We start from the raw sequence: 22,405 nt of genomic DNA, 5'->3' as shown, positions 1-22,405 counted from the left end.
GTCTCCACTCCTGCCCCAGACAACCATGGATACTGAAAATCAAAGCACTGCTAGTCTTGTTCACACCTGTCCGAGGGTCTTTGAATTCGTCTTTCCTGCCTTGAACCAAAATTTTACAAGCATCTGAGATGTGCTATAGGTCATCTTTAATGGAAACTATGTCTGTGAGGATAACAAAATATTTTAACTGTGTACATATTGATGGTACCACACTCAGTGGCTTTGAATTTTCATGTGTGTTTAGGATCTTGGCTGTAGCTTCTAACTCACCATGATACTTTATCACCATTTCTTTTTTTTTTCTTTTTTCAAAAGCTAGTGTTATTGTTATGTTTCAAAGGCAATTATTTGGCTTTAAACCTTACCCTTCAGTATTTGCATACCAGATACTTCAGAGCTGTGCCAGTACATGACTACTGGAAAATGAAACTGGTTGTAAATCAAAACAAAAGCAATGCACAGCTGAGTAGCCAGTTTTCACTGCTTGTATGTAAGACTGAACTGTCAATCTACTTATGGGTATATAAAATGCATTAAAGAATCTAGGATATTAGTCACAAATGGCGGGGGGGGCGGGGGGGTGGCGGTTAGGGAGGGCGGAGCATGTTTTTCAGGTGGGTTTTTTTTTTTGTTTTTTTTTTTTAAATCCAGTTCTTGTTTACTTGACATTTTCCTTTGAGCAGAGGTTCCTGAGTTTGCTTTCTGAAAATAGCTTGCTAGCCTAACTTTAAACCTGATTCTCATTAACAATTCCTCAGTGATCTGGTACTGGTTACACTAATGAATCACTTAATTCTCAGACATCTCTTTAAAAGTGAGCACTGCTCGAATAACTGGATAACAGTTGGGAAAGGTCCTAGATGCTATTGTGTAATTAATTTTCACTGTCAAATTAGTTAACCAATTTTATATTGGACTATTTTTGTCTAGCACCACCTTATGATAACAGCAGGGATTCCACTGCACTTCTCCAGACTCCAAGGAAGTCGTTTCCATCTTGGTTATCCGTATTGTTTGGGTACCTTGTGGAGCTTTCAACAAATTCAGAAGGCCTCTAAAGCATAATCCTCTATGTAATGGCTTCCTTGGTGTCTGCAGCAGCACCTGGAATCTTACAGTGTTAAAATACCAGATACACCTCAAGTACTACTTTGCATTTATCATCCTTAACACGCATTTATCATCCTTAACACAAGCAGTGCTGTATTAGGTGCATTTCTGAAATACCAGTGGATGTTACCATAAGAAAAAAAAAAATAGTGAAAGCTGAACCGAGATGAAAATGAATGTGGACGAGCATAAAACATATATTTGAATGTAGTGGTAACTTGATATGAGAGAATTTATTCAGGTTTATGTAATCAGAGTACTCCCTAGGCTTTATTTCTCATTTCCAAGAAGGTCCTGGCAGGATGTCACATTGATGTCCTTTAGGAGATTACAGAGACTTCAGTGTAATATTTAAGACACTGTCTTGAAAAAATTGAGTTTTGTAATGTCTCAGTGAAGGGTTCAGTAATTTGTTTTGTTACTAGAAACAGGTATTACAGTAGTGACAATATTTATTTGTTTTTCAGCTATTCTTACAGACAATTTCATCATCTTGTCATTTGAGGACCATAACGAACTCTGCTTTATTCAATTTACAAAGAAGATGGATTCTCTCGATGTAAACAAAAGACTGGAAAAACTCTCTTGTTTGGACTTTAAGGTATACCTGTCAATGATAACTGTAAATACTGCGGTAACTTTACATTGTGAATCACTGGTACTCACTGATCCTGTATAAAAATGTAAATGGCAAACCTTTACATAGCTGATCAGAAAGCACAAATTCTAAAAATATCAGTTATTGAAAAGTCAAAAAAAATGACATGGCATTCTGAGTTAATGAGTTAATATAGTGTGCCAGGAGGCATCCAGCTTTCTACTGTATTTAGGTTAACGGCTCAGATAAACAGTTGAGTTACCCTTGCTTAACAGATTACCTTGTGCCAGTTGAGCAGCAGTAACTGACCCTTTGCACATTCTCAGCATTTAACAAGCAAAATCTGTAACCTCAGTGTGAAATATTTAAGATAATATGTTTTACCTCTTGTGTGCTATGGGCTAAAAATGCACGCATGGTCAATTACTATGGCTCAACTGATATGCATGAACTCATGAAGTTATGATAATTCAGTCACCTGTCTGAGCTCCAAGACTGTTGTAATTCTTTGCAGAAATCTTAATTTTCCCTCTAGTTACAATAATCATATTGTTGGAAGAGTTGATCTTACAGTTAAGGCACTGAGCTAGGACTCAAAATACAGAAGCTGAGTTTCTCACCACTGACAAACTATGTGTGTGACCTTAGGCAAGTGACTTGGTACCTCTGTATCTCAATTCACTGCTTACGTAGTGAAGATTAAAATACTTCTTTTTATATGTATCTGTCTATACCACAGTCACTGCAGTAGCTGAAATGTAGTCCAGAGATACCTGAGCTGGCTTTTAACTGGCCAGTTTGGATGTCAGTAGAAACAAACTCATCTCAAGCTGAATTACACCGTGTCTTGGATGGATTGGACTGTTTAGACGTAACTTATTTCAGCCATAAGCTCTTTGACATCAGGGCAGTGTCTGAACTTAGGTGGAAGTGCTTGGTGCTACAGTAGTATAAAAAAATGATCAGCCAAAGGCAATTAACTTTGAAAAGGCAGAGTGGGAAAGGGGCTGCATCCAATTCACTGCAAGAACAAAGAAGAGACAAGCCTTTGCCCAAGAAAGGTAGAAAGATGTAGTAAGCAAAAGGAAGAGTTTGTATTTCTTTCAGACTGAATAAATGTTAAGGAAAACAATCTTGTGCTAGCAAATATTTTCCCCTTGACAGCCCCTAAGTAATTTGCTTCCTCACATACAGGAGTTTGCATCTGCAAGGCAAGCTTTTTAAGGGTGTTTTTAATTTAAATTTTGCCATATTATGTTTTAACTTGCTTGGTAGAAATACTTTCTGCTAGGATGAATATCTAATACATTTTCCAGGCTGTTTCAGTTCAGGGCCTCTTTTCAGCAACGACTTGTGTTTGCGAGATTGATCCAACCTCTATAACGTGGATTTGAGACAGTTCACTGTTCACCAGGAACTGAGCTGATACGTAGTTTACTTTAAAATGATGTGTGCTTGTGCCTGGCCTATGGCGTTTGTTAAGACTGTGCTTTAGAAGCAAGGGCGGTGTGTGGTGTGTCTATGGTGTGGGATTTTTTTAATAGCTCCAAACTAATGAAAAAGCTGTGGTGAGCTGAAGACTGCCTTCATCATTTAATTGTGAGGGCCATAGCTCCGTGCTTAATTTATGTTTAGAAAATATATTTTCATTCTGGGTATTGCTGGGCACATTTTGGATCTAATGGTTAGTTTTTGCTTGGGAAAGAAGGAAATCCTAATCCATAGAAAACTCTCTGCCCTAGGAAACCAGAAATATCTGTTATACTCCTTAATAGGGTTGTTATGTTCAGTTCTTTGCTGACACAGATGAGCTTCTAGAAATGCCTCCGTGTTCAGTGTTAACTTTGCTTTCTTTTGAAATCAGTGGGAATCATTATGGATTATTTCTTTGCCAGCCAAAAAAAGGCATTTGCATTTTTTAATTGAATGTTCTTTTGTGTGAGGCTTGGTAGTTAGGTAGCTAACTATAATTTTTATTATCTTCAAAATTGCACTGGTGTTAGCCACCAGAAAGTATTATTCACTACTGCAATAATATTATGTCAGCTCTCTGCATTGAATTAGAGTCACATTTACAAAATCTAAAAGATTACAGACAGAGCCACCAGTAGTCTCACTCTCAGTAGTAACAAAAGAAACAAAAGATGGTCCTCTATTGCAAGTGTGCAAACTTGTAACAATACACACTTTAGAAAAAACAGTTCCTTGGTGTTGATTTTTTTTTCTCAAGAGAAATTGAAAGAGAGAAATTAAAATAAATTAAAAGAGAATTAAAAGGTAGCTTGCAGTGGTATAAAATGACCATGAGATTAAAATATGGAGCTAAGATTCAGGAAATTTGAGTGTAGCCTTCATCTCTGCCTCTGACTTTTGGTTTAGCCTTGAGAAATGTACATAGTATTCAAGTTTAAATTTCCATTTCTGCAATGAGGAAAATGCTTGCTTACAGTCATATGTAATACTATAATTCAATTTCTGTCATATTTACATTGTAATTCCTTTGCTACCTGGATAGAAGTAACTTCACATTGTTCACTGTCCAGCCTCATGGTGGGCAAAACTGGCAGGGAACACCAGGAAGTACTGGACACCAGAGTGCTATTAATAATAACAACAAGTCAACCATGCTTTCCTCCTTGCAGTTTGATATTTATCCAAAAGTTGGGGGTTTTTTATACAATACATACCTAAATGGAAGAATTACTTTCTCTATCCTTTTCCTTTGTAAATGATACCACCTTGGATTTTATTTACACTTTGAAAAATGAAGACTTATGATATGAGTCACTACAGTCTTGAAGACCAGCAAAGCACAAAAACAACTGTTATAATTTGCCTTTTCTCAGTGGCATTAATCCACGTTTGACAGTGCTGTGTCTAATGTGAGACATAAAGGTTTACAAAAGATTTGTGGCTGTTATTACATAGGAAATTGTCGTGAACAGTTAACACTGCACTACAGCACTAATTAATATCTGTGGAAGTATTTGTTGTTTTCCATCCTAATAAATTTAACTTTAATTCAAGTATCAGCTACCTGTTAACTTTGATGTATGTTTTATCTTTACACTTTCTAAAGAGTATTCTGACAAGTAAAACACAGGATATTCTGAAAATATTGACCTTTCCCAAGTTTTTTCTGTCTGTGTTTTTTTTAATCCATTTCAATTTAGTGAATGAGGAGATGGTACAAGGAGTTAAATGTTTACCATGAGAGAACAACATTGGTAATTACTTTGATTTCAGCTCCTTTTGATGTGTATTCAGGGGATGAAGAGGTCAATAATATTATGACCATGCAAATAGAAAAGGGTTCTTTTTGACCATATAAAAAACAGCAAAGGATTATTAAAGCATTAACCTTGATTTTAATGGCCTTGGTTGAGTGGTGAGATCACAATTTGGATGAGCCTGATTATTTACTAAATACAATACATAAATGCAATGGGTTCTTAACACCCATTGCACTCTGGCATTATCGCATTACTGCCATCCTTTGTTGCCTTGCAGACAGGAATATGAAAGCAATCTGTCATGTAGTGAGCCTGGCTCCAGAAGCATTTCTCTGATAAGAAGACCCCCTGCCCTTTGCTAGTGTCTGGTCCAGTAGGCTTAGCCATGCGCTTAATCCCCAGAAAGTGGTTCGATTATTGCTGACCAGCAATGGCAAGATAGTTTTTTTTTTTTTCCCCTAGCTATCAACCTTCCATTAATTCCTTAAGCAGAAATGCGGTGCAATCTATATTTCCTTGGCATGTGTCACCCAGATGGTGCACTGCTCATGTTTTCAAATAACCGTGCTCCAAAATAACAGAGTTTGAATAATAAATTCCACAAATCCTTCCTGAGAAAGAGGCGCAATTCTCAAGAGCTGCAAAAACTTTACGCATGATGCTGTAGCTCATCCACATTATGCAGAAAAGTACATATTCTCTTGCAAAGCAGATGTTTGTGTCTGGATTCCTTAATTTAGGGAGGAAAAAGAAAGATATATATTTGCTCAAACGCTGTAGAATATATTTAATATTTGATTATGTCTTAAACACTAGCCTGAGCTCCCTGGTCAGCTTTGCAGAACTTGTCATTTAATATGGCTAAGCTTAAATCCTATGTGTAGGTCGATGCTGTCAAGCAACCATGACTGTACATTTTGGTATTGATTGGAGTCATTGCAGTAAATTCCTTCTTAACTCACATTCCTTTCCTTCCCAATCCCCTCCCCATAGATAAAAGTGTGAGCATGTCTTTTTCTGTCTGAGGAGATATTTTTTACATTTACAGGCAGCCTATATGAAGATATATGTACACAGACCTCTGTGTATATATACATTCTGTTTCACACATCCAAAGTAAATGCTCCCAATTGCTCCTCAAATTTGTCACCTCAAATATTTCCTGCATTTTTTTCTTCCATCAGATTTCTTATATTTCTATACCTGGACCAGAAGGTAGAAGGATGAAACGTCACCTGGCAATAAACTGTATGCAAGATATGGTCATTTGCTGGTGGTCAGCAACTAGTGATGGAGCATGGCCTTGGTCTCCTATTTCCTGTGAGAGGGACAGAGCCAACCTATTGCTGTTAGGCTGTGCACATGGCAAATTGGAGGTAAAGTGCTGAACTCTCTTGTTACATGATTTTTTGGATTTGCTAAAGAAATAACTATTCAACAAAAATGCATATTCAGGTAGATATAAAGAATAGATATGATAAAAACTTGAGAAAGGAAGATCAGCTATTCTAATCTTAAAAACAAAGGTTTGTTATTTAATGAAAAAAAAGCACCTTACTTAGTATGTTTATTATTTTCCTATCAAAACTGGCAATTTGAGAAATGTAGCAAGGAAGTTAGGTCTTTAAAATGCTTTATAATAGCTTTGGAGGTGCTAACACAGAAAATAAAAGTATCAGAGTACCACTAGAAAACTCTGAGTTAGAAACAGTAGCTGTTGCATGGTTGTCTAATGCAATTATTTTACATTGTCTGCAATGTTAACTGATAGGCATTTCACATCTATTTTAAGTATTTTGTTATAAAATTTTAGCTACACCCAGATGCTGCATTAATTGTTGCTAGGAGTGTTGATCAAGTCAGGGAATTTTTTTTCTTAAAGAAAAAGTCAAAAATCCCCATCTACAGGTAGGAATGTAAGATACAGGTTAGAACAAGGCTACAAGCTGACTCTCTTCCTGATGCTTGCGTAGCTTACCTTTTTAGGCAGATGTTTCCATTTCATCTATTTCATTTTTATTTCGTCTATTTAAGAATGTTTGAATCAGGTTTCTTATGTTGGATAAGAACTTTAAAATGAAGCTATCTGGGCATATTTTGAAAAGAACTGTGGCCTGAATTTAAAATGTAAAAGCTGTTCTGGACTAACATCTTGTGTAGATGTTCTTGCGTTTGGAGTTTTATTTTCAGCTTAGCTTAAACCACTGCTAATATGGACTAAAAAGGCATTGACTGTGGGAGAACAGCATAAACTTGAGAATCAGCTGATCTGGAGTACCTATTACAGGCTATTTTCCTGTAGGGAAAAAAATAAGTAACACTTTAGAATAAGCTGCTCTCATAAATAACATCCTGTTTTCTTTAATTAGGGAAGATGTAAATGTTTTAATGTCTTGGAATTATTACTTTGATAACTAATACTAATTTCAGGGAGGTTTTTTTCCCTTGGGATTTTCTATATGTTGAAAGTAAGAGAGAAAAGGTAGTAGAGACAGCTTTTCTTTCTAATTTCTGTCATTAGTCACTGTAGAATTTAAGTTTAAATTACCTCCATTTCTGCTGTCTTTACTACTTTTCATTTGACCTCTCTCCACTAGCAGTCATCTTTGACTCATCTCTCTCCTCTGCCTGATATACACCTGCAGTTCTCAATTCCCCCTTCAGCTATGCTCAGTCACATACAAAAATTACTCTGGTAGCTAAAACATATGCTTGTTCTTTCTAAGTTTTTTCAACCTAGTCCCAGTGCCAGTTCACTGTTATGAAACTTCATCCTACTGACATTTCAGATCTTATTTCTTACCATGCCTTCCATATGTCCGGGTTCTGACAGCGACATTTCCATGCCTTTTGTTTCCTTGCCACATCTTCCAGAAAACTCCCTAATACCAACATAGCAGTTTGCAATCTCTGTTTTCTGAGATGTTTTTTTAGAGACTCATTTCTTCTAAGAAACTCACAGAAACCACTGTGTCAGTTTAAAGCTTTCTTCATTTCCTTTTATATGTTATAGAGAGATTTTGAAATTACAGCATTGCTCTACATCTTTCAGTACACCTTGTTTTATCCTTTTCTGGTTTAGATTCTAAATTGCTCAGGGCTGAGGCTGTCTAGTATAGTCCCAAGCACATCACTGGTGCTTAACACAGTAATGATAATAAGCATTCACTGAGCCTTTAGGCCTAAACTCATAATCCTTTTAATTTAACCCATATTGTAATATAAATATAAGAAAATTATTTTTAAAAGCAGAACTGCCAGGTTTAACTGTTCAGTTGCTTTCCCTTCTCTGATTCTTTGCCTTTACTTGTCTGTTTTAATTCTAAGATCTCTGGATGAAGTTTATTTTCCTGTATTTGTCAATAAAATACTAAGCACTGTGCTAGGGATATGGAAAACTTATATACAGATAACAAACTGTCTTGCTGGTTGTCAGTTAGTCCTTTCCAGTCTTGTCTGTTCAGTGCTACTGTGTAGGGCTCAAGACACTGCCTGTATGCTTCCCCGTATGTATCCGTAACAGGTAACCTATGGTACTGTTTGGGGGTTTGTTTCTTGATTTCTCTAGTGTTCCTTATGGGCAGTAATTAAATTCCCATGCATGGATGGGGGATGCCATAACTCAGCAATTCTAGAAGTAGCATCAGCCCCCAATCCGCTGTTAACTGAGGTACATTTTTCCACTATAGGGTCTTGGAGGGGAGCTTTAACTTAATGCCTTTTACTTATGAGGGTCATTTGATAGCTTAAACACGAGCAAAAATGTAGTTAGCTTTTCTAGACAGCTTCTAAACAGTTATTCTCTAGGTCAAATACAAGAATGTAGTGTTTCTGTGAGCATGCTTATTTGCCTGTCTTTGCCTCTACACCCTTACCATTTGTAGTGTTCCCCAGATATAGACCTGGAATAAAAACATGCCATGCCATTGTTATTCATGAAAGTAAATCCATATTTATTACAATATATTTGACCAATAATATGAATTTTATCCCAGTAAATTATTATTGTCAACAGAAGAAGAATAAGAAGCATGAACTGATTCAGTTTGGAACATTTATCAAAAAAAGTGTAGTAAAATAATACCACCAACATTTTACTTGAAAAATAGTAGTATCACTTGGATAAAACAGCATTATTATCTAGACTTAAGATAAAAGCAGGAATTGCTGAATGTCTAGCCTGTGAAGAGCTGTTGGGCATGTTTGGTTTACAAAAAATCAAACGAAGCCTGAGGAAATGAATGGGTGCTACCCACAGCTGTTCCACAGCGCCTTGATGCTGACCTACGAAAACCACAAAAAGATCTGCCAGCTACTGACTCTGTTCTTGTTGTGGCAAAGGTAAATGGGGCACTTAGGTGATACTGCTTCCTCCCTGAAATAATTTTCTGAGTGTTCTTTGCTGCCCACCAGAAGAGTGCTTATTAGGATGAGGACAGGAATAGCTCTGGGACAAGGCAACTCAACCCCTCATCATAGTAAATATCCTGTAACTACACATTCTGCGTTGAGATGGTTCACCCTACACATACAGACTTTGGGGTATTGTGTTCTTAAGCAGGTTTTCAACTTAATGGAGGAAATATATTTTGCATTTTAAATACACTATAAATTTTATTTGAATTATGCTGTACAGGTTTTTATTTTAACATTTGCTACTATTAAAGCTAAATGTAGGCATTATTCCTCTAAAACCAGGAAGAACTTTTTCCTCGCAAATCTTTGCTTGTTTTACTCCGTGTTTTTTTCTGAGGTCAGTGGTTACTATGCTGAATGCTGTAAGATTTAGTGAAGAATCATCCCCTGAAGAAATAAGTGCTTTTCTCTTGGACATACGACTTTGCTTTGGTGTGCAACATACACTTATATACATGCATGCCTGTTACTGCAGGAATATTCGTCTGTTAAACCTTTGTTTGCTTTCTTGCATGCATTGGTTTCCTCCAGTAAACTCATCCATTCTCCAACTTATTTATTTAATTACTTGGGTTTTGTTTGTTTCTTCTTTGTTAAAGTACCAATGATCAAGGGTGTTTTTTAAATTGTCTCCCTGTGGAGATAATGCTGGTATTTTTATTTCAAAACCAGAAGAGGAATCTTCCAGAAATCATTTCAAACAATTTGCTATGAATAAATAGAATCTGATGTGAAATCATCCTTGGATTAAATGCTTTTAGAGAAAGTCATGTTAAAATCAACATGAACTTTATTCTGCAAACATAAATTAACAGGAGGTGATGGTGCAAGGGCTCATTTAATGCAGTATTTTGCATTTGTCTTTGCCATGTTTATTTTCACTCCATTTAGTGCCGGTGAGAATCACTGAAATTATACTTCAATCTTGTGGAAAAAATAATTTGCCTGACAGAGAATATTATTTTTCTCTCTCCCAAGAGATAATATTTAATAGTTATTGCTTCCACATTGTACCTCAAACTTGTGAAATAAACACAGCAGATCTTTCCTGAGTGAGCTATCCTACAATTACTGTATTGCTCAGAAAAAGGTCTACGGCGTGTGACCGAATAGCTGAAATACCTCTCACACACATGTAGCAAAGAGTGTAAAATCCTTAATGTCACATTGGGTTAAGAGTTCAATGAATAATATGGGATAAAGATTATTATGATAAATTTTGAAAGAAAACAAGAATAAATGTTGGCTGAAGATCCAAATAATAAGGTAGCATGTGGGACTGTGAATACAAAGCAGCCAAATAAGTAACTTAGAGCCAGAGCCTTGCATTTTTATTTTAGCAATGTTTACAAATAGGGTTCATTTTCTTTCTTCCATCTTCATAGTGCTGTATTTAAAAGTATTTTACTCTAGTGTGCACTATACTTCCCGCTCTACATTTCTAATTAAAGTGTTTGTTGTTATTTGGAGCCTCACTGCAAAATTAAATAAGCATTTTTTTTAACATCCATAAAATAAATCAAACATTTTTCTCATCTGAAAGACACACAATTCAGTCACAGCAAGCTTATTTCTCTGTTTCTTTTGTTTTCTTTTTTTTATCTGCCTGGTAAGCCAATTTTCTGCTTAAGAACTACTGGTTAAAACTCTTATTTGTTTTGATATGTGGACTTTATCCTTTCCCAGCACTCTATGCAAAATACTTCAATTTTAAGTGTTCAAAGATTTGCACCGAGAAGAGTGAGGCTGCCCATACAAGCTGCTGCAATTATGTCTTTCAAACATAAAATGAAAGAAAGTATTTTAACTAGCATAATTCAGGCCCCTTATTTACAAAGATTAACTGATCATTTTACTTGGATTGTTATGATTTCTGACTCTAAGACTTGAGAACTTCACAAATATAGTATACTTTATACTGCTGATTAGCTGATGCAGAGCACAGGCCAGTACTGCAAGGGGAAAACAATATAAATGCGCGGTAGTGACATGTGACTGCCACATTAATAAGGGAAATATGAATAAATTATGTGGACAATAGTTAAATACATTTATTCTATTTTTGTAGCATATGTCACGAAACTAAAAGGGACTTGTAAAAATTTTATATATATTATTTCTTTATTTTACAAAAAGTAATTGCTTTTACTTCATGCAAAGTACTTCCAGAAATCTTCCCTGGAAATCCAAGGCTAAATGCTTAGTCCAAGATTTGTGCAAAGCACTTAACACTGAACGGAATCATACACCCCGCCATGTGATATTATGGCTCTGTCTTTTGAGATCCACTGCACTGTCCCCTCCTCCACAAGCCCTACAGTTGTCCTACCCATTTTGTCCTCCAGCTTTTGCCTTCCCACTCCCCAAGCAAATGTTATGTTAGCTTAAAGACATATTGCTATTTTAATGTTCCCCTTTGGGGTTCCAGAGCACTACTGCTCACCAGAAAGGGATCCCAGAGGATTCCTTTAAATGGACTGCTAAAGCACTATGTGCACTACATTTACTGGCATGTGGCTACTTACCAGAGAGAAAAACAATTGGCAGGCATGGACTACCATCTTCTTTTAAAAAAAACAAAAGCTGTTTTGATCGTTAGACTTCTTATTTTTCAAAAGCATTATCTTAGTCTTATTAACATGTTTCTGTAGTTGTATGTCTCTCTGATTTAGTTTTCCAGTTAGCAGCCTGAAGAATTAAAAATAAAAGTAATTTCTGACAGAGAAACTAAAATCTTCCCACTCAGATGAAAGAGAATTTTTTTTTCCCCCTTCAGAGTGCCAAATACCAGTTATATTCAGCAAAACTGGAAACCAGAACAAAGAGGTCTCTCGGCTTGGTACTCTTCCTCCAAGAGGCACATGAGGCCACTGATGCGTATGAGAAGCAGCTTATCTGTTCCAATCTAAGGAGAAATGTTTCTCTTGTTTTCAGCCAGAATACGAACAGTGGTGTCCAGAAAAGTTTCCTTTAAGCCTAATTTGTTTAAACATTACATCAAAACTTATGTTTTGAAATGTAGCAAATAGTCTTTCTCTCCATGCAGGAACTTTTTCCTAGTTTAGAATTGTGTTACATACAGCATCCCCCCCCATCCTAAACTTCATTTCCAGGATTTGCTCTCAAAATTATGTGAAGCTAGGAAGCTTCTCATCTCAAGGCTCATTAAATTAGCCTTTCAAAATGTAAGATTTTACTTTTTTTTTTTTTTAATTCAAATAGTGTGCAACATTTTGTCCCATTTTTGCTCCAACAAGTGGAACAAAATTATTAATTGGATTCTCTTTTCTTGCTGACTCTCAAACGATCAGATGACAACAGTTATTTTTCTGTGACTATTTCCATTGCTGTTTTCCAGCAGTCACTCCTATAGAATTGTAAAATCCATATTTCGCGTGTTTGCTTCTCTGTTATCTTAACCTTCAAGGCCAGGCTCTCTTCAGAATTTAATAGTGCTTTCAGTCTTTCATCTTTCATAGGCTTGATTATTGTGTGGATCTTCACGAATTTCTTGTACCTTGTGAGGAGATGTCCAGAGAGGAACACTGGTTTTGGATCAAAATATGTAGATGAATAATGCAGTGCATTAAAACCTGCCACAGGAAGACAGAAATCTGAGTCCCAGAGGGCCTCAAGGCTCATTTCACTAAAGTTATGGAAGCTTTGAAGGCTTGCTTGGGCAAGATTTCTATTTCACATATTTGAAAGGCAGCTACCTGGGTCTCTCTCCATACTCTTAGGGAAAACTGCAGAACAAACAATAGCATTTCACCTTGTCTTTATTTGAAGTTAGAAAGCTCCGTGGTCACAGTAATCCTTTGTCCACAATAACCTCTTTTATGGGTTTCCTTGCTATGCAATTTAACACCCTAATAAGCTACATATTTGAGCAGTTCTAACATCTGCACAGTAGCCGCTGTACATTTTGTGGGCATAAATTACTAGTTGCAAAGGTAAAGTCGTTGGTGAGGAAATGGTGGGGGTGAGAAAATGCTTTTGAAACTAAATAAGTAATTTAATCTTTTATTTCCACTTTGGTATATGTTTTCATTGGTCACTACTCTGTTGAAACTGGCTTACTTGGTTTTCATAAGATGGATGCATTGCCTTCTCTATTAGGTGTTTTTTGCATTAAGTGGTTCTTTGCATGTCCCTAACTGCTCATCTTAAAGTAGCTAAGACTTTTTTATTAACCAACAGCTGGTTTTCAGCCACAGAATTTCAACAGTCCTTTTTGCTTTCCTTTGAATGGGAAAACCTTTTTGCTGTCAAAATAAGTAAACTGTCAGAATGAAACATCCTTGTCAGTATGATCGACGTCCCAAATAATGTGTTTATAAATTCATCAGTTGCTTCTGAAGTCATGGATTATATGCCAAAAGAATCTTAATTTCTTATTCTCTTCCTTTGCAGGATGAAAAGCTAAATTATATGTTCAATTGATCTTGTGATCTGTGGAAATCAAGCTTAATCTGCTTTAACTTTGTGTGCGTTTCTGTTTTCCACCTGAAATTTCCAAATTTCATCCTTCACCCTCTCTCTGCCTTTTAATCACATTTGTTACCACTTTCTGTGTAAATGTTACTTGCATACCACCTGGACTCCAAAGAAAGGGCTTCCAAAAGTAGTGACAAGTCAGCAGCTTTAGTTCCTGGTGTGAAGAATGCTGTGCATATACCCGAGGGTGGGGTTGGGCTCAGTTTGACATTTTCCTTTCACTCTTTATTTCTGCATGAACAAACACCAGCAAGTTTCTGACTGATTTCTACTACTCTAATTCTTCTAGAAATGTTGGTTTTCTCTCACTTTCAGAGAAATAGCTTTCTATAAGCTAATTTGTAATATATTTACAGCTGGTGTTTCTCCCACAGTTTCCCTGCTTGAGTCCTGTACAACACCTCTCGCTCAAAACCATGTGTTATAGGACATGGATCTTCATTGGTCTCCATTGTTGCCTACATCACTTCATGGTACTTCCTGTGTTTCCACACTACAAATTCTTGTTCTTTGCCAGCTGCTGTCTTTGAATCATATTCTGCCTTTATGTTGTTCTTCCAGTTCATTCAGCCTTCAAGTACCCCTAAACGGTCCCCCTTTTCTGCTATCACAAATTAATTTGTTCCGTATCTAAAGCTACATGACATCAAAGAACATCTACCATCGACTCATTTGGCAACATATAGTATACATTGTTTAAACATACCATTGTTTTCTACCTCTACAGTGTCATAATTTCTGTTACCATGGCCCAGAGCAAACGATCAAAAGTTCTCTATGTGTGATGCTCAGAGTAACCTATTAAAAATTTTTTCAGAAATTTTGGGATTTCTTTCCTACCCTACTTGTGAATAATCAGTTATTCTTTTGTATCAGTCAGCTGCTTGTTTCTCTTCTTACCAACACTGGACTGTCCTCTCTTTTATCTTTTATTCTGCTTATCTAGTGTATACTCTGGACAAACAAATATGGCTCAAACTACATTGGAGGGACCTTTTAAAAGTTAAACCAGTAGAATTTAGAACTCCTTTCCTAAAATGCGTATTTGTTTTAGCTTACTGACCTGTGAGGAAGCATATTTGCAGCAGTCTATTTTTTAAATCATCAAAGTAAGAATAAATTGTCACAAATGACTACCAAAATATGTTGGATTCCTTTCAGGTTCTGAGTTACGTCCGTACAGAATGGGATCCACTTGATGCAAGCTTCAGCACTAACGAGCCTTATCAGGTTTACACAGTAGAGCACTCCATCTCCTCAGACAAAGAGCCCATGGCTGACAGCTGTGTCTACAAGTGTGTTAAGAACAAAATTCAGTGTACAGCAGTCACCAGAATACCACTACGATCCAAAGCCATCAGCTGTTGCAGAGACGTCACAGAAGACAAACTAGTCCTGGGTTGTGAAGATTTGTCAATAATTCTGTATGAAGCCTACAACCAAGTGACTCTGTTAGCCCAAGCAGAACTGTTGCCTACTTTAATAACCTACCACCCTTCCGGAGCCATATTCGTGGTTGGTAGCTCTCAAGGAGAGCTGCAACTTTTCGACACGGCATTGTCCCCAGTTAAAATTCAGCTCTTAGCACAAGACTATTCACCTGAGGCAACTCTGCAATTCAGTAAACACTTCGACGTGCCTAGCAGCCTCATCCAGATCCAGTGGGCTGCTCCTCAAGTTACATCTGCCAACACTGCCAGCACAGATGTTCATGATCTTTTGATGGTTAGGTTTGACAAAGGACCCTTAGGAGTACTTCACTTTAAACTTGGTAAGTTACTGGAGCACATCCATTCAACCTTGAGCTCTCAAGGAAACGTCTGTACCTCATAAGTTTTTTGTAGTTTGAAAACACCCTCATTTTAGACATATGGGACCAGAGCTGTAAAAGCACATAGTTCCAATCATATCTGAAGATCTGAGCCAAGGAGCTTATTATGTTTCATAACTACTTAGTGTCTTTTCATGTGGGGTCTGACAAAATGGGACCCCAATCTGTTCTTGGATAAGGGTCCCATTATGTTCCCTGCTACTCTAATAAAACTTAAAAATTTACTGTATTGAAAATTATTTTGTTCTGTAGTATATTATTTTAGGAATTGTATTCAGTCTGAAGTAATACCCTTAACAAGCTAAAATAAGCTATTGTTATTAATAAGACAGTAGTGCTGTTTTCTTTCCTAAATTTCTGTGATGCAGCTGTCCTTTTCATTATAATGTATTTTTGTGTCAAGACTCTGTTCTTCCTGACTTCAGCAAATGAAATTACACCATTTCTTTCCCTGAAGTCTTTTCACACAAGAAAGAAGGTTTTTGTAACTGCCAGAGAAGTTTGGTCTCAGTTGATCTTCCAGGAGTTGTAAATAAAAGAAGTAGTAATAATACTAAATTTAGAATTTATATAGCACCTCTCAGTTTAGGTGTAAGGAGACTTTAAGACAGGAAAACCTTAACTATCTTCATTTTACAAACACAATAACAAGAAGCAGTAAAGGAAAGCTAAAAGGCTTTCCAGGAGTTGCACAACGAGTCAGGGGCTGAACTAAGAATAGAACCCCTGCAGTTGCTCATCAGTGAGAACTGTATTCATTCCATTCAAGTCAGGCAAGTTATAGTGGTGCAAGCCCACTGTGAGAGCTAAAAAAACAATCATGCTTAAATCTTCTGACTACCAACCCAGTGTTTCAGCAGGGCAGACACCCATGTCAAATATACTCATCCGGGAAAATGTCAGCATTTTGCCCATTGTCTGTCCGAGGAAACAGGATTACCTTTGTCGACCTCTAAAGGAGGTTTTTATGATTCTTTTGTATAAAGCTATTGAGATCAGGAAGAAGCCTTTTTTCAAACAAAACCAAACCATAAAAAAAACAAACAAGCAAACAAAAAAACCTCAAAAAAACAAAACCAAACCAAAAAACTTGGTGACAGTAAGGTTTGAAAATCTACTTTATTTCTTTACTGATTGAGACATGCATGTGCTTTTGTGGGGAAAAATCTTGACTAAAAGTACTGCAGACCTAAACACATGAAAGGCTAAATTTGAAAAACTTAACTAAGTATGCCACTGCAAAAAAGGTAAATGAATATAATAAGATGTTAGCAACAAAAAATGTTTGGTCTTATAGTTGTATAGTTTTATAAGATCTAATCCAGAAATCCAGATTATTACTGTTATCTAAAAATACTATTTTAAAACTATTTACAAGTTATCATTTATTTGGAGATAATTCATCTGCATTGTGTTCAGTGACAGGTCTAATAGTTGCAGAGTACCCCAGAACACTAATTGTAACAGCTATTTGATGTTTTTGTGCATGTTGGCCATTAAAAAAAACCCTCTAAATTACCTCTTACCTGTCAAGCAGAAGGCACTCTACCCACATCTACCTTGCTTTGCTTCAGTCCTCCCTTGTGGGGTTTCTCACAACAGCTTTCCAGAAAACACAGCTTTTCCCTTGCTATCTTTAGCACATTTATGTTCTTATGAAGACAACCAGGCTCTCAGTGCAGGGATTTAGAGGCCTTTCCTGCTAATTGCCAGCTTGTAAACTTAATTGGACTGTCTCCCTGGGCGCCGTTCCTAAATCAATTAGGCAGTGAATTGGCTGCCACCTCTTTTTCCCAAGCAGGTTGCCTGGAAGCGCACCACCCAGGAGAAGTCAAGCATCCAAATGGGAAGATGTTGACCTCTACAGCTGAAAGTTATCACATTTTAAAATTTCATTCTGTATAATTACTGCAAAATCTCTTCTAGTGGGAAGGCAAAGCTCTCTCTATCCCTCCCTCACTCCTTCTTTGTAGTCTACTCTGCAAAAACATGTTGTTTTCTATTGCATCCTGGTTTTCAGCTTTACCCCTCTTCTTCTCAGTTTGCCACACTATCAAGGTAATGCTCTGTTGATTAATTAGCCTCTCTTCCCAACCTCAGCAGTTTTTAGCTCTCTGCTACTTATGAAATAATGCAAATACAAATTATATGGAAAATATAGGGGTCCATGACAACAAAACCCAGACAGGCCTTGAGGACTGAAATAAAATCCATAGGTACCTCATGGCTTGGAATAGTTTCCCATAAAAATCTGCTAATAAACTATATCAATGAGAAAAGGCAAATATATTTTTAACTTCCAGCTGACGTATTATGATTTTGGACAAGTGCTGTGAATTCTCCATTGTGCTGTGTAGTCAGATTTATTTCAGGAAAAGATTAATATTAAATTTATCCTCAAACACTAATGGCAAATATGTTGGTGTCTAATGCTGAGCTCATTTTCAAAAGCATTGCAGCTTCTTGTCGTTGATGCCAACCCAGATCTTGGATAGTGCCAGACTGGGTACTGGTGTCAGTGGTTCAGCATTGCTGGCCTTGAAAGACATTTTAAATATAATAATTAATTAGCATGCAAATAAGTATTTTCATATTCACTTAGTGATTAATGTGAATATTGCCCAACTTATATAATACTTCAAAAACACTAAGTATTTAAGAAGAATAAATTCTACCATAAAAATTCCATATTATCACACATTCACAGGTTAAACATCGCTATTACACAGTATAATGTCCATAGGCTTTAATACATGCAAATGTACAGTGAAATACAACAGACAACCATGTCTTTTCATTAACAGCACTAAAAAACTGAAGTATTTCTCCATTACAGAAAGTAAATATGTAAGGGTTTTTTCCCAAAGCATCAGATCTGTATATGCAAATTCTCAGCAAGTTACTTGTCCTTGAGATATAGTCAGGTTTTCTTTTTTTTTTTTTTTTCTTTCTTCAATTCTTATTTTACATCACAAGCTATATTCACAAATACATTTATGAAAATTCTGTGAGGTCTGTTTTCCATATCTTTGGTCTGCTTTTCTCTGTTACCAGACTTTTCCTCAGCTAGCCCATGGCTTTAGTATCAGTTTTGAAATTCAGTTTGTTCCCTTTCTCATCAGAATTTTTTTCTTTAAAATTAGTTTTGACTATCTACATCAGAATATAGACTGAGAAAACAAAAAATTATGTTTTTATTTAAAGAGAGAGGAATAGTAAATTCTGATCTCACTCTGATATCTGGAGCAGTAGTGATAAAGAATACTCTAGCACAGTGACCCAACCATGCAAGAATTGCTAAAATGCTTTGTGTGGCCTGTGTCACATGATGATTTGGCTAGTCAGAGACAAGAAATAACATTACTCTCTGCAGCTTTTCAGTCACCTTTTCTGTTCAGAAGCTGGGACCTAAAAGTCAAGAAACACTGAGAGTCTTTCAGTTTCTACTTTCCAGAAGGTACTGTAGATAAATCATGTTCTCATGGAGTTGCCAGTGTGTTGCTCATGTTTTTTTCCCTATGGTAAGCATGTGCACGTGCAACTGTAATTCTGAGGTCCCCAGATGCTGATATCTTTCATTATATCCTCTGACAGAAGACATGCCTCACTTAGAAAATTTTGCCAAGCTAGAAGTAAGATCTGGAGCAATTGCAAGATGAAGAGTAATAGAGTAACTGCTTCTTTAAAGTCTCATCTGCTCTAGACTTGTACACATAGGTACATTTTTGTGAGACAAATGCTATTTTTTAGCATTGTCCCTCAGTGTTTCCCCATAGGAAAGAGGTGCTCTGAATATGGTTTTATTGCCTCCAATACAATAGTGATAAACTGGGAATAAGCTTTTTCTAACATGTTTAAACCAAAATTCATTACATGATGTTGTCACCAAAAGGTGACAATAGCCACATTCACTCAGCCTCCTTGTGTGAAGTTCACTGGTGGTTTTTCTCTGTTGTCCAAAGCACCCTCAGTGTAACCACAACAAGATAAGAAACTGTCTCACATAAAAATTTAATAGCGAAACCCATTAACTTAAACTTTCTCATTTTAATCAATGTCAATTATTTTCAACTCTGCTGAAAAGTAGTCAGCTACTGTTTTACATACTTGTGACACTATCTTTGCTTTTACTGTTTCCTGTAAAAGGTGTGATCACAAGAGGACAGCTGGGTCTTGTGGAAATCATCCACCAGTACATTCGTTACGATGAGATACAAGAGGCAATTAATGTCCTGAACACCATGAACTGGAACACAATGGGTCGTCAGTGTTACGTATGCTTGAGTGCCATTGTTAATCACCTTCTTAAACAAAAACTTACACCAGATAGAGAAGGTAGGGGACTGATTATATTTTTAATGTATTTTTGTGGTGTCTTTGTAATTTGCATGCGGGTTATGACAATATATTTATTGACTGTATAAAGAAGACAACAGAGGGAATCCAGACAGCGTCAAAGGTTATGGTACTTCATAATCAAATGTCATATGTAGGCAAGTCATTTCAATAAAATCCAGATCAATGTGTTCACAGAATCACAGAATGTTAGGGATTGGAAGGGACCTCAAAAGAGCATCCAGTCCAATCCCCCTGCCAGAGCAGGAACACCCAGATGAGGTTACACAGGAAGGCGTCCAGGCGAGTTTCAAATGTCTCCAGAGAGGAGACTCCACAACCTCCCTGAACAGCCTGTGTTGATTGTGTGTTAGTTCATTTGTATTAATGGTGATACTAAAATAATGCATATTTTAATATATATATGGTATAGGCATGACTAACTATATAAATCACTATCATATATATGCTGTAGCTTTATTACACTACATAAATTTAGCACAAGTTGCAAACTAATGTTAGTTAATATAGGATTGTTTGTTATATATTCATGCTAAGGCAGCACCAACTTAAGGAGGAACCTTTTCCTGCAACAGGGACAAGAGATTTTAGTATGGTTTTTACGGTGCTTTTTAAGGGCCACTCTTTCATTACAAGATCCAGAAGCTCTGAATACCCTGTCCTCTGCTGCCTCCTTTAGGATTACAGCATTTGTCCTCACTGTAATCTTCTGCCCCCCCTGCAGTAGTAGCTGGGGTCCCTTGCAAGAAGCGATGACTTTTAGATTGAGCCTCCTCCCTGCTGAAGCCTGGTGTGATGACTTCCTCTTGATTTGCTGTGTATCTTGAAACTCAATAGACTTCAAGATTCGAAGTGCCTTGATTTAGTGAAGGTGTTATCCTCCAGTCTAGCAGGCAGACAGCTGGGAACCCAGCATCTTTTGTAGCAAGAAAGAATACTTAGGATTCTGGTGTGTTTGATGATAGAAAAACTCCAAGGTGTCCTACATTGCTGCCAAGCCATCAGCTATCCCATTTTGGGGGATCTGATTCAAAAATTCTCTGCTTTGCAAACATAGCGTATCAATTCTAAATAAATCATGCTTTAAAAAGGACCCGTGAAAAGAGCTGGTTTTGAAACTCTTGTAAAAATATGCACATTATAAATAGATGTCTGTGTGTTTCCCCCCATGCAGCCCCTTAACACTGTTTACAGCAGATGGAATTTTATTCTGTCCAGGAGTTATTCTGTAGGAATCTAGCAAATTCGGCATGGTAATTTGTTTTCTTTTTTATTAGCAAAACCCAGTGAAGCCTCTTATTTATAGCAATGGGGCAGTTATCTTTGAGATCTTTATTCTGCCTTCAACATCAAGCTGGGCTATCTAATGAATCTATAACTGTGCCAGTAGTTACTTGTATTCCATGTAGGTTGAAATATTTCAGAAGTACAAAACATGCTGTCAGGAAAACAGTGATGGCAAGAGAGTATGTCTTGTTTTTGCAAAGGTACTGCTGTATTCAATTTTAATCTAAATTGACTGCTGCTTTGAAAGAAAATACCTTCAAAGTTCAGCTTATCTTTCTGTATAGATTTAAGATAAAGCAAAACCTAATTTACTAACAGTTTGCCCGTGTTCCTAACACAGTGCTATTAGCACATTTAATGCCATCAAGCCTAATAAAATAAAATGTAACTATACTTGGAAATAAAGAATCATTATACAGAAATGGCTAGGTCAAACAAACATTAATAACCACAAATCAATGAGATTTTGTTTGCCTAATGAGACAATAGGTTATATTTTGCTTTTAAAGCCCATACAAAGTTCTGATCAGCTTTAGCAGTTTGCACATCCACTCTGAAAGGAGAACCTATACAGCAAATATATAGCAAGTTCTCCCTGTGAATTAAGAATGAGTGAAACATCTGTCAGTCATTTTGTTCTGCATATAAGGACTCATACTACACGTTAATGCTCAAGCAGGATTCATATAAGTATTATTGATCATCACATTTCCTTTCATTTAAGCTTATGGAACACAGAAGTAGACTGTGTATTTTCTTGTATTATTTATAATTTTGTATTAAAAACCTGTAGAAAAATGCCTAAAAGCTCCAGCTGTGGAGTGTAACAGTCAGAAAGTATTTAAAGGAAAGGGAACTTCTATAGTAAAAGGGGTTTATTTTATTGATTACAAATGAGGTTATCCTGTTTCCCACCACTACATGCTGTATAGTCAAACCCTGAGGGTTTCTAGACCCATTTAAAGGTTTTTAAGAGCTGCAGGCTGAAGGAGGTTCCTTGGACCTCAAAGCCAACATAAGAAGAGTTCTGTCACCTGCTGACCTAGCATAATAATCCCTGAAAAAGTCAACTTCATT

At 36.7% G+C, this 22,405-nt stretch overlaps 1 protein-coding gene across 1 annotated transcript in view; it reads left to right on the top strand.

Annotated features, from left to right (window-relative positions):
• WDPCP (WD repeat containing planar cell polarity effector) overlaps nt 1-22,405 on the top strand; it is a gene marked incomplete at both ends in the record, with an annotated part of 97,948 nt that overhangs the window by 17,252 nt on the left and 58,291 nt on the right. Inside the window, 4 exon segments of the mRNA XM_080341501.1 lie at nt 1,578-1,711; nt 6,126-6,317; nt 15,016-15,625; nt 19,832-20,020. Of these exon segments, the coding sequence (XP_080197627.1) occupies nt 1,578-1,711; nt 6,126-6,317; nt 15,016-15,625; nt 19,832-20,020 (1,125 nt within the window).

The sequence above is a fragment of the Nesoenas mayeri genome, assembly GCF_963082525.1.
Source record: "Nesoenas mayeri genome assembly, chromosome: 3".
NCBI lineage: Eukaryota > Metazoa > Chordata > Aves > Columbiformes > Columbidae > Nesoenas > Nesoenas mayeri.
Note: the sequence above shows the minus strand (reverse complement) of the source record. Positions and strands in the feature narration are given on the sequence as shown.